Consider the following 13,340-nt stretch of genomic DNA (forward strand, 5'->3'; position numbering starts at 1 on the left):
ACGAACTAGATCCAATCCAAGTACAACGATGCACCATTATGCTGAGACTCTGAGTGGGTGAATGTGGTCTAGTAGAAGTTTAGTGCAATTATTTATTGTTCAGTGTCTTCGTTCATCTACAGATGGCGCTATTTAAGTTATTGCCTCAACGAGAGATTTTCGAAGCCCGTGGATAACGTGAGCATACGGGAAATGATTTCTGGGTCCCGTAACACAAAGGTTAACGATTGATTGTTAATTTCAAAGAACAATTCTGATTAGCTCATAGTCAGTCTATTTAGCAAAATGCGCATGCAACGAGGATCTTGATTGGTCATTTCATTTAGCAATTAATCGTTAACTTTTGTCTTACGGCGCCCTGGTGTGTGACCCTTGTTCATCGAGAGATAGCGCTATTTCATAAAAAAGTTGCTGCCCGAACAAGAAGCTCAAATTCATCAAAATGTTTATTTTTCTTTCCACTGTCTGGTAGTTTGAGATTTTAGCGAAGAAAATAAACGAAATAGAAATTCAAATAACCACAAAGAGATGTCATGAAAAAATATTTTGCTTTATTTTCATTAACCTCATATAAATCCAAATTAACAACAAGTAAATCAACTTGTTCACCTTAGAACGGGATAAGATAAAATACGATATACCATGAATATCAAAGTACATGTCATCATATTCTTATTCTAAGATAATGATTTCGAAGATTTATTAATATTGCATACACAAATTGTTTATATAGATAGTTTATTTCAAATGCTGGTAAGTGCATAGATCTTGCAAATCTATTATAAAGAATGCAAATTATTACCTAATTTCAATAACAAAATTATTCGAATCTGTAATTTACAAATACAAATATTATACAAAATAGATGCCTTTGTAAAACAGGCCAATCAAAGTATGTTGTTGTGGAACACGGTTACAAATTTCTAGAGATTAACAGGTTTACTTTTTAATTTGCAAAGTAATTTTCATCTAATTTCAATAATTTTGCAACATTCATATCAAAAGATTATAAAAACGATAATCACTGTAGTTAGAAATAATTCAAAAGTAATTCCATCTCTCTCTCTCTCTCTCTCTCTCGCTCCCACTCCCTCATACTTTATTTCTTTCCTTTCTCTTTTTTTTCAATCTCCCTTCACCATTAACCAATGTAGTAATGTATCTACATACCAACATATTCATGTTAATGAATGAACTATTCTATGATTAATATTACTGCCATATATCTCATTTTTATCTAATATACATCCACATCCAAATATTGAAGAAACAGAGTTTCATGCACATACAAGATTGCCTCTGGGAAAAGACTCGACTGATGCCCTAATGGTTAGCTATTTGTCAACATTTGTGCATCTCACATTTTTGAGATACAAAGACACATTAAAATGCATAATACCATTCATTTAAATCCATATGTGCAATTCGTGTGTACTACAACTTAAAATAAATCTTAAATTAATTTAATCACTATTAAACAATCTATAAAGGCCTACCCAAGGGCAAATATGCATGTTTGAACAGGTTGAATCTTATTCCATCGCATCAACACTCCAGTGAAGACTATAATGTCTTATTTCATCGTCATTAAGATAGAGTGCTGTTATTCATCCTTGAAAAAAATACTCCTTAATAGCACATTTGCAAAGGATATTCCTACAAAACCAAATTGTATTTTTTTGTTTACATTATTTAAAATATGATTTACATAGGAATATAATTTTTAGCACCCTTAAAGAATGATGAATGGAAGCCTGATACTTCACTCAAATGAGTAAATATACTATAGTTCAGCCAACCGAGGCAATTATAACTGAAATGACATTACACGTAAAGAAAATGAGTTATTTAAACACGATTATTTCACTTGTGATATCAAAGTACATCTAAAAGAATAATCTACATCTTCATTGGTAAACAAAACAGTATCAATAATGTGCGATGTAAAAAAAAAGGGTTCTCATTGTATTGTCAGCATGATAATAAAGGCGAAGAACACGATGGACACCATACAAATGTCGTTCCCAAAACACGAAAGCTTGTCAGAGGTCTACCAAACATTGCAACAATAAGGTGTATGCCTCTTACAAGGGCCGCGGAAGCGGGGGGCTGGAGGGGCTTCAGCCCCCCCCCCACTTTTCCCCAAAACTGTGTACAAAAACGTAAATATGACCATATGATTGTGATTTTTTGCATGGCCAGCCCCCCTCCCCCCACTTTTGGTTCAGCCCCCCACTTTGAAAACCGTTCCGCGGCCCCTGTTTTGGATTTCTGACATGTTAATAATATCATGTTAATAAATACCGTGCAGGCGAAAAAAGATGATGATTTTGAAAACTCAGTAAAGTCAGTTCACCTTAAGTTATGCTATTCTGTTAATTCAGCCTTCATAGCAATGAAAACCATATGCCTGTATTGCACTTCCGAACATTGTAATATTAGATTTTCCCTTTCTCCTCATAGTCATCATCGATTCATAAGCGGTAAAGGGGAATACCCTTCCTGGTATTTTGTGAAACTCTGGTCCTCGTCACCATCCGGGTTTTTCATTTCTTCGAATCCTGTCGATACTTCGACGAACCGCCGATCCTTCGTCTCGGGCAGGTAAAGGAGTATGATGAGGGTGGTGATGGCAAGGGAAGCAGCGAAAATGATGAAAGTGTAGGCGCCAATGGCTACCTGGAAATAAACACGAATGGAAAATTAGTTTGAAAGGATAAAAATGGACAGCCCGTGTATAGACAGGCCGGAACGCCTATATCTCCCCTCTGAAGGTTGGAAAAAACCTTTGTGGAAAGGTAAGGGGCGATGAAGTTAAACAAATTATTCGTCTCTATCAATCAAAGAAGAAGGGAGAAATTGAGAAAGGGGGAAGAGAGAGAGAGTGGTGCGAGAAAGAGAGAGAGGGAGGGGCTGAAAGAAAGGGGGAGTGAGAGAGAGAGGGAGCGCCGATGGGGTCACTAAATTGTTTCATCTGACAAGCTGATTATTCTGACAACTACGCCATCAGTTGGCAACTTTTCATTTATTTTTATTGTCTGAGAAGACATTGCCTATGACTTTTACTAAAGAAATTCTCAGACAAAGACATCTTGTTCTTGTCAGACTGAGCTTCGTGAAACGGTGCATTGGGTGTGTCATCGCGAATGAAAATATCTCGGCACTTGTGAAAACTTTTCGGCACACCAACAGGTTCCACATTCTCTCTTGAAACAACATACCAAGTGAACACAAGATAGGGAGAGAAGGTCAAAAGTAGATTTTAGGATCATCCAAAAAGAACTGAAATAGTAATCAATAATCAAACAAGATTTTACTCACTAAAAGAGCGGGAAAGCAAAATTGGATGACGACGTCGACCCACCAACCTATATGTTGGGTAACGGAGAGGGCGGCCTTCCTTGGACCAACAGACCACAGTTCAGAACATACCAAGGGTGTAAATATTTCTAGGAAAATCAAGCACAGATCAAAAATGAAATTAAATGAATAGAAAATAAATTAGGGGTGATTAAAATATATTCTTAAAGAGTATTGTGATAACATGAAGAATAGACAAATATATAATGTTGGCTGAAAATGTTATCTTACCTGGACCCAGAGGGAATGCGATGAAAAATACACAATTAGCTACGAGGGCAAACCACGACAGCCATGAAACACGGTACTAGAAATTAAAGAAAAAAGAGAGAAAACAACTTAAAGAAGGATAAAATCTATAGTATTTACAGAAAATTCCCGTTGCAAATGGGATACGAAAATTCGGAATGGAGTTCCCAATCATCTTAGTCAATGCTGAATGTTGATTTACAATTTGTCTGTAAAAATACCTTTCCATCCATAATATTATATTCGACACATCATGAAATGTTTGTGTGGATAAAATCAAAGACTTGCAGATCACAATAGGAAAACACGTTCAGCTTACACTTTGGCCGATTGCATCCCAGTTTTTCATAAATTCATTCACAATTACTTCTCTACATCTTCATAATGAAACACCTTCCTGATAACGTCTTTATCTATCAAAAGGAGAATAAAAACTGAATGTGCATTTTTGAAAAATACTTTATGTGTTTACTTTATGCAAAATCAATTAAATTAGAAACCAGCAAACTAATTTTGTTGTTAAATTTGCAGCTCCCTCGTTTTTCTCTTTCTCCCTCTTCTTTCTCTCTCCCACTCTCTTTGTGCGCAAGTGTGTGCGATTTATTATTCTGTCTATCGTCTTCTAAAACTTCCTCTTCCCCTCCATAATATTCTTGTCTGATTCTTGATTGTTTAAGAAAACACACACAAAAAAAAAATCAGAGTAAAAAACAAAAATCGCCAAATATATAATTTGGCGATTTGACATTATTCATTATTGTGATATGCGCTATACAAGAACTGTTTATTATTATCATCATTATTATATAAATGTTTCCGAGATATTGCCCATGATGGCCCGATTGAATAGAAAGATACACAGTTCCGACAATCCCAGATGAATGAAATAAAAAATATTTTTTTACTATATTTCTTTTCTAAGGGTATAGAAATTTGTGGTTACCTCGAAAATCAGGAACAATGTAAAAGCAATGGCACTTATCGTCAGCAGCCCATACATTGAGAAAAGCAAAGGCTTCCGTTGAAATCTTGATAGATTTGCAAAATACTGTGAGAAGAAAAAACATTTAAAAAACAAGAAATACACTAAACCGCGCTCTGTCTAATATACAGCGGGATAATGTATCAAATTGAAAATGACAAATATTGAAATAATAAATTCAATCCCCTCTTAACATCAGGCACAGGTCTGCTTTTGCTAAATATTTTTTTTTCTTATTAAATTTCCCTACTTCTTATAATCAACTTGATTATTTGGGTTGACTTGTTTTTTTTTTAAGTATTATAGGCCTACCTCAACAACAGTAGCCGTAGAGTAACAAGCAGCCCAAGCCAGAGATCCTAATCCAGTTTGTACGTCTGTCAATCCAGCAAACAAAAATATTTCATTCGAGTAGAAAATAATCTGAAATTAAAGGGTTATGTGGAGAAAAAGATTATAAATCACAGCTACGACACTACATCACGTGTTATGACAAAATGTGTAATGAGCTATTATGCTTTCAAGGAAGTTAAACAGATTTCGCCTCCTTATACTCAGACATGAATGAAATATATATTTTTATATCTATATCAAAGTCTGCATTGGCTTTATTGATGGATGCACTTAATGGTGGGGGAGGGGAGGTGGTGAGGTCATGGACCCCGATAAAAGAAAGTAAAGGGAAGGGAAAATATTGAAATATAACTTTATTCTTCTGAATATCATGCCAAAATCTATCAGATCATTGCATTTTTATATTAAAAAGATATATTTTTTTGCTAACTTGATTGGCTCGCTAGTAGCTTTTTAGAAATTTGCCCCATGTGCCATGTCTGGTCCCTCAAATTTTAGCCTCATTACGCCTGTTGTTTTCCAACTATCTCCGGTCACACTTACCGCGTTAATACCGGAAAGTTGTCGGGCTAACCGCAGTAAGATGCACATAAGTAACGGCATTTTCCAGTTAGCATCCCTGAGGAAGATAACCTCCCATGCGCTTGCCCGGACGATTCTTGAATTGAAACGGTGGTCATCACGAAGAACCTGGATCTCCTGTTCAACCTCATCTTCACCCCGAAGTTGACGAAGAGCTAAAAGAAAACGATCATTACTGAGATATTCTCATTATTATTTTTGAGGGGAGGGCGTGGCACAGCCATGATTACACATCTCTTACACGTCTTACTAAACAGGTAAAAAGCTATTAACAAAAACGTTTGTCACTCAAAGAGTGAAGAGTGAAAAACAAAGAGTGAGTCTCGATATCTGAAGAATTTTCTGTCAAACGAAGAAGATTCTGTCAATCAAAAGAGATGAATAAATCGACACAATTACAGAAGATTGATAGATTGACATCATAACAAAAATAATAGCTTCTTTCAAAACAGGTAAGCAACAATGCACTCGCCTGAATGAATAAAGGATCTCATGTTATAAAACAGAAAGAAAAGGACACTTCCTCCAAAGGATGTCGTTATCTTCAAATCTATTTCTTTAAAATTCTCTTGCAATAATGAATTTTCAGTAAATGTCGCTTTTGATGTATGAAATGGTTTTATCAATTGTATGAAGAAAAGTCTTGAATGGAAAAATTCTGGCTAGAAAAAAAAAATCAAAATATACCTCCAGCCGCTTTTTCCTCTGCAAACTTAACATGAAGCAACCAATCAGGACTCTCTGGACAAAACAGAAGAAGAACTATCTGGAAGAGATCGATGAGGGCGGGCAACCCAAGAGCGCCAGGCCAAATATTTCTGCCTTTGAACACGAAGAAACCCATTATCTGAAGAGAGAGAGAGAGAGAGGGGGGGGGGGGGGGATAAGGGATGGAGGACAGAGTGGAGAAACCCCAATATTTGTTTTCAGTAAAGCAGGTTGTTTCATATGGAATTTTAAGTTTAATTGTAATTTAGACCAATATTAATTCAAACGAAATCATTCTCTCTGGTGTCGATGTAACTTTGTAAAAATATTTCTAAAAAAATTAATGGACGAAAACACAATTATGTGATATGACAGTGAAAATATGAAAAATGAACAGAGTAATATACTTGCATTTCTCCATTTCACCCTTTCATAAACTCTATTAAAACTATAATCTCCTTATTCATCATACCTGGCCGAGGACAATGCCGACAGTGAATAATACTTGGTGGAGCCCACAGATAGAATCTCGTCTTCTCTTAGGACTGATCTCACTGAGATACACAGGGACTATGGTCAACGAAATACCTGAAGTTATCGGTCAAGAATTAAGGAGAAGTAGAAGGGAAAGAAGAGGAAGAAGAAGAAGAAGAAGAGAAGGTAAGTCAAAAGAAAAAGTAGAAGAAAACGATTGGAGAAAAGGAGATTAGACAAATCTTTGGAATTTACAATTTGAATAGAAGATTTTTAAGTTATTCTTATTTTGTTAATCTTTTTTCTTTCCTTCTTTCTCCATATGACTCTCATTATCACGTTTCTTGTATTTTTTTCTATGATTATGTTAAGTAAGGAATATAAATAATCATAAGAAAGTTCACGTTGAAACATCTTGGAATCATTAATGTTAGTAGTCCATCAGTATATAAATTTCTTCCAGGTTTACATAGCGTATGATTAAACCATGATATTTTGAATGTCTTTAGGTTATGTATTACGTAGGTATTAGTCAAATAAATTCAAAGTAATAAAAAAAGAAAAAAAGTAAACAATCGTCTTTTTTCCTTTTGGGGAAAACATGAGCAACTTCAGCACTACCAACTTTGAAGTTCACAAAACTATGAAGTAGCCATACACCAATGGCTCAAGAGATAGTTCAGATAGTCATAGTATTTATTTCTTTAACAAACTTTGCTATTCTACATTTTATCGTTATTAACCATTGCCTTTTCCATGTTGGGAATTAAAAAAAACGAAAGAAATTAATAAATATCTTTTTTGCAGAAATTTCAATCGAACTTTGAATCCGAGGAATGGCAAACAATAATAACTAGTCTGCTTTAAACGATAGTAACCCAAAAGCATCGGAGACCCTTGGAACAAAGTTATTGGAAGAATATGAACACAAGAATATTTCATATTCGGGAATTTAGCTAATTGAAAATGTTGAAAGTGTTTGGTGATAATCTTTGATTGGATTTATGTTGTTGATTGACTTCTTTTCCGGGGGGGGGGGGGGGGGGGCTGACAAATCTTAGATCCGACCCTACATAGATATTCTTTGCTCACCAACATCGAGACCTTTCATTGCTCGACAGAAAATGAGAAGCTCGGGTGACCCAGCGGCTTCGCTGCTCCCCATTAAGATACATGTTACAATGGAAAATGCACTGTTGCCAATCAATGTACGGCTCCTGCGAAAACAAACATTCAAAATAATATATATACATACTCGACATAATTGGAGTTGATTCAATATCGTAACGTCAAATAACCCACTTATTATTGGTTTTTATCAAATAGTTTGTAACTATGAATTTATTTGTTTTGTTTTCTTCTCTTCTTGTTCTTCTTTTTGTTTTCTTCTTCTTCTTCTTCTTCTCCTTCTTCTTCCTCTTCTTCTTCTTCATTTTCTTTGTTTTTCTCACCCTCCTGCTCTTCCTTCTTATATTCTTTTTCTTATTCTTTTTCCCCCTTTCTTCTTATATGAAAGAGATTCATATTGTTAAAAAAACACGCACACATTCTCCTCGACAAAAAGGGTTGCCCTTGGAGGTAGAACATTATGTCGATCGTGGCAATATTTGCCTTAACGAAAATGTGACAAGAAAGGGGCAATCAACTGCAAATTAACTCCCACATTCGCCTATTTTATGAACCCTTACTTATTTGTACAATCTGTGCAGAAACGAATTTGTGATCAGAAATAATTAATTATTGTAAAACAAGAATAAACAGACGGGGACTAACCTTCCAAATTTGTGAGACAATTTTGCCCCTGCCACGGCACCCACAATACGACCGATACAGAAGACTGTAATAGTGCTAGCCCATAACCAGGCCTGTCCGTATTCATCTAATGGTGAACCATAGCGATAGATGTGAGTCTCATTGTAAAATTCTTTGACAAACTGGTCGAAGAAAACCAAAACAAAATATCGTCACGAAAAGTTTGCCAAAAAAGTTAGAAATCAAATAAATGAAAGAGTTTTTATCACCACAACAGAAAAGCATTTCATCATTTTTTTTCACATGATCTCAGTGTTTAAAAGTGCACCCTTTATTTACCATTAATTTCATCAAAAACATGAAAAGATATATATTGCATCAAGACTGTTATTATTAAAATTATTAAAAGTAGGCCTACACTACTTAGTTTTACTGGAGGTTTATGGACATAAATAACAAAAACTTTCAATAACAGAAGCTTTTCCATTAAACTATCTTTGTCATAGTTCAAGACACAAAGGAAACAACCTTTTGATAAAAACCTTCAGGATTTAGGTTTACAACCAAAAGTTTTAATTTGCCAGATTTTTGCATTTGTCACATATTTTTTTTTTTGTCACCAAGTCTATCTAAGATTAACAAAACTTCAAAAATTCGGAGACAGATATCATAATGGCAACAATTTTTATCACAATATTTGAACGTGCACATTGACCCGGTTTAGTTTCATTTTGCCTCATTTGTCCCAATTACAAAGAGTTGTGATGTATACAATCAATCTCAATAAGGCCTATGGACACCATCATCTAACTGCCAAAATTGATTATGCAAAGGTAAAATGTTCTCAATAAAAATGATGATGGACATAACATTGCTGCTGACTATGCATCTCTGTTTTGACAGATTCCAATTCATTCAAGATAAAAGAATTATGGCGGCTCTGGCTTTCTATATAGTTAAGATTCTGTTCTGTTTATGGTAACTCCCGCAGGAACTCAGCAGGACAGCATTTTGCTGGTAAACGCCAAGCTGGTATGTAACCAATTACCTAGGAAACATTTTACGTCTAGGTTAATCAGTCATAGTGGCTGACGTAATAGACGACAGATATCACTCGTGGGCCTTTTTATCAAAGTGGAGACAATGGCAGAGTTGGGATTCGAACTCACAACCTTGCGATTATGAGTCCAATGCTCTAACCACTGGACCACACGGTCGGATCAATTGTATCTTCTCGTGAGACCTCATCCTCACCTGTGATGGTCCAGTAATAACACCATACTGATAGCCACTGGTCAATGAAGACCCAATGAGGAGCGTACAGACGGTCAGCCAAAACCACAAAGAAAGGTCCTGTAAAAATAAGTTATTTCTAATTAAATCATGTTTATTGACACATTCAATTTTATGCTCACTTGGCCTCCCCCTCTCCCCTCCTCTATCCCCCTCTTTATCCCCTCTCTTACTTCAGCACACTAATGTGATAACATGATAATTGATTAAAAGTACACAGCAAAAACTGTGGTGTTAACTGGTGTATATAGAGGACGACACCAGTTATTTTACACCGGTGTTAAATTGGTGGTGTTAGTTTTACACCTATAGGTGTTATTACAACACTTTTGGTTGTTAAATTTACACTCTTTGGTGTTATGTTCAATCTCTAGGGTGTAATTTTAACACCTCAACTGATGTCAGCTTTAACACCACAGTTTTTACAGTGTACATTTCATCTGATTTTTATTATTAAGTTTGGTACAATGCCTAAATAAAAGGCATAATTTTTTTGTTGTACTTTATCAAAAGTGACTCTATTAAATAACATACCGGCGGACGTCATTTTTGTTGTGTCAGCGTTAAGGTTGAACTTCTTTTAACCTATTCTCTGAAGAAAAATCAGCAAATGTAAATTTCTTAAAAACATCACTTTGCTTGTTTTTAAAAAATATGCAATTTTAGAAGCGAAAACAATTTTTTGTTTACTTTCCACTATTATATTTGAAATACAAAACAGGCTCCTCTAACCTTGATATGAAAAAGATAAAGGCAAGTAAAAAAAAATATCGAAAAAGAAAAGAAATGGGCCAATCGTTTTCAAAATAATTGTCTAGTCTTTGATGCCATGCACGTATTATTTTTGCCACCGTGACGGTGAAACGCACTTTACACTGTTAAAGTGCAGTACCCATGGAACTCAAATCAAACAAATATGATAATAACAGTCTTTATTACGGAACACTGCTCAGACAGGGAGACTCTATCATTGACATGCTCTAAGCTAAGGCAGGATTAATATAATGATAATGATTACTAAGGACGGTTGCAGGAGTTTCGTTATCAAATGTAAATAGAACCAAAAGAGTCTAAGCATACAGTGTAAATATGATATTTTGTGATAAGTGTTGTAGTTAAACTTCCGCCCGAATGAAGTGTACGTCGCCAGGACCATTGGAGTCATACAAGTAATCATGATCCTCACAAAGAATAAATGTATACCTTGAATGAAAACTACCAACTTACATTATTAGCATATTTCTTTAAAGATATTCTGTATCCGTGTCTATATTATTTGTGTTTCATTCGATCAATTAACTAATCAATCGTCAATCCATCCATCCATCATTCGATGAATCAAACAATCAATGAATAAATAAATAAATCAATCCATCCATCCATCCATCCATCCATCAATCCATCAATCAATCAATCAATCAATCAATCAATCAATCAATCAATCAATCATTCCAATCAATGAATAAATAAATAAATAAATCCATCAATCAATCAATCAATCAATCAATCATTCCAATCAATGAATAAATAAATAAATCAATCAATCAATCAATCAATCATTCCATCAATTTTTTTTTTTAAACAAGTGCACACCAAGTTACCAATAATGCCTATAGCATTTTCATTTATTTGAAAGCAGGATAAAAGAGCATTGCACATTAAATGCCTTGCTCACAGGCATAGGTGCCGTGGCCGGGGATCGAACCCCGGACTTTTTATGTATAGCTAGGCGCCTTAGACCACTCGGCCACGGCACCTGAGCCAATCAATCGATCAATCGATCGATCAATCAATCCATCGTTCTCAATCAATCAATCAATCAATCAATCAATCAATCAATCAATCAATCATTCCATCAATCAGTCAGTCAGTCAATCAATCAATCAATCAACCGACCAACCAACCAATCAATCAATCAATCAATCAATCAATCAATCAATCAATCAATCAATCAATCAACCGACCAATCAATCAATCAATCAATCAATCAATCAATCAATCAATCAATCAATCAATCAATCAATCAATCAATCAATCAATCAATCAATCAACCACCAATCAATCAATCAATCAATAAACCAACCAATCAATAAACCAACCGACCAAGCAATCAATCAATCAATCAATCAATCAATCAATCAATCAATCAACCACCAATCAATCAATCAATAAACCAACCAATCAATAAACCAACCGACCAATCAATCAATCAATCAATCAACCAACCAACCAATAAACCAACAAATCAACCAATCAACCAATCGAATCAATCAATCAATCAATAAACGAACCGACCAATCAATCAATCAATCAATCAATCATTACATCACTTTTAGTCTATTTAGAACAGTCGTACTAAAAATCATCTACCTTTGAACTTACCGACTGAGGCACCATGTTAGGTAAGATATCGCTTTTATCTTAAAACAGGAAACCTTGAAGCATACAAACTTGAATCCAGACACACTTCAAATGATGTTATCAGTGTTTGTGGTGTCAGTAACAAATATCACTTCTTAAGAACTTCGGGAAACACTTCCGTCTCTATATCAGTGATTGATCAATTATCAACGATTCCTATACTTTATGAAACGATTGATATATGCCTCAGTATACTTTTCACCCATCAGTAGCGGGTGGTGCAGAAAGTCTGACATCCAAACCCCAAAATAGTGAATCCATGGAGAAAGGGGAACTGGTTCTCATCTGAATCTTTGTAGGACGCCAATAAAATAGTTGTTCTGTTGATTAAAGTGATCCACTATGTTGCTCTGTATGGTCTACATTTCGGTGACTGCTTCTCAGGACACACACTAGCATATGCCACATGATGTCTCTAACAGAGTTCCTCGAAAGTATGAAAGTAACTTTTTCAAATGGCACCAGTTAGTACAAAACTATTCTTATATCACCACAGGAGATAGAACGAATAGCTTTTTACAACAAATCTCATTCATTGTCCGTTGGATATCAAGTTTCTCAAAGCGCAGCATGCAATGCAGTGTATAATAATTCATAACCCACGCCGTGTGAATAACTGTATTTGTTTTCTACCGTAAATAGCTTTTGTTATCAATGGGTGCGTAGAGATCAAATCAATGTCTGAATGCACTCCCAGTTTACGGTCAGATTTCAATGATAAAAGAATAAGAGCTAGAGATGAAACGAAAGCGAAATATATAATGCATTATTTATATTATACGGTATGATTTCACAAACAGAATAGAGGAAATGGTATTATAACGAATTACGATATAAGTTTGTTTATAGTGATTATATTTCTAGCTTAATAGTAATAATCTTCACAGTATGAGCTCATAATATTAAATAAATAAGTCATTATTCTACGATGTGTCTCTCTGAAATTCGTTGTTTGAACAAAATCACACGTTATGAGACCACGAATACAGCCTTTCAAAGTTAAGAAAAGGGTGGTGATTGGTATTTTATTTGAGATTTAATATCATAAAGATAAGAATTACTTTTCCAAAAAGAAAAATAAACCCAGCTTGACAACCTATGAGAGGACAACCTATGAAAGAGAATAACAACAAAGATGATCAAAGAGAAAATTATCACCAAAGAA

At 34.9% G+C, this 13,340-nt stretch overlaps 1 protein-coding gene across 1 annotated transcript; it reads right to left on the minus strand.

The window, feature by feature from the left end:
* Positions 1–531: 531 nt before the first annotated feature.
* On the minus strand, positions 532–12,795 carry LOC129279509 (solute carrier family 2, facilitated glucose transporter member 5-like). The gene is made up of 12 exons (XM_064111147.1): positions 12,137–12,795; positions 9,716–9,814; positions 8,483–8,643; positions 7,802–7,926; positions 6,708–6,823; positions 6,215–6,374; positions 5,489–5,682; positions 4,904–5,014; positions 4,553–4,657; positions 3,592–3,667; positions 3,322–3,449; positions 532–2,679 (listed from the first exon to the last, which is right to left on the minus strand). Exons 1-12 carry the CDS (start codon positions 12,149–12,151, stop codon positions 2,467–2,469), a joined length of 1,503 nt encoding a protein of 500 aa, XP_063967217.1. The 5' UTR covers positions 12,152–12,795; the 3' UTR covers positions 532–2,466.
* Positions 12,796–13,340: the final 545 nt, after the last annotated feature.

The sequence above is a fragment of the Lytechinus pictus genome, chromosome 16, assembly GCF_037042905.1.
Source record: "Lytechinus pictus isolate F3 Inbred chromosome 16, Lp3.0, whole genome shotgun sequence".
Taxonomy (NCBI): Eukaryota; Metazoa; Echinodermata; class Echinoidea; order Temnopleuroida; family Toxopneustidae; genus Lytechinus; species Lytechinus pictus.

Bases quoted from the DNA above. Each gene is read 5' to 3' on its own strand.
- LOC129279509 (XM_064111147.1), bottom strand. The intron at 6,824-7,801 runs GTGAGCAAAGAA...CGATAACTTCAG, and splicing joins AATGAAAGGTCTCGATGTTG to GTATTTCGTTGACCATAGTC. The intron at 5,015-5,488 runs GTAAGTGTGACC...CTTTAATTTCAG, and splicing joins AACTTTCCGGTATTAACGCG to ATTATTTTCTACTCGAATGA.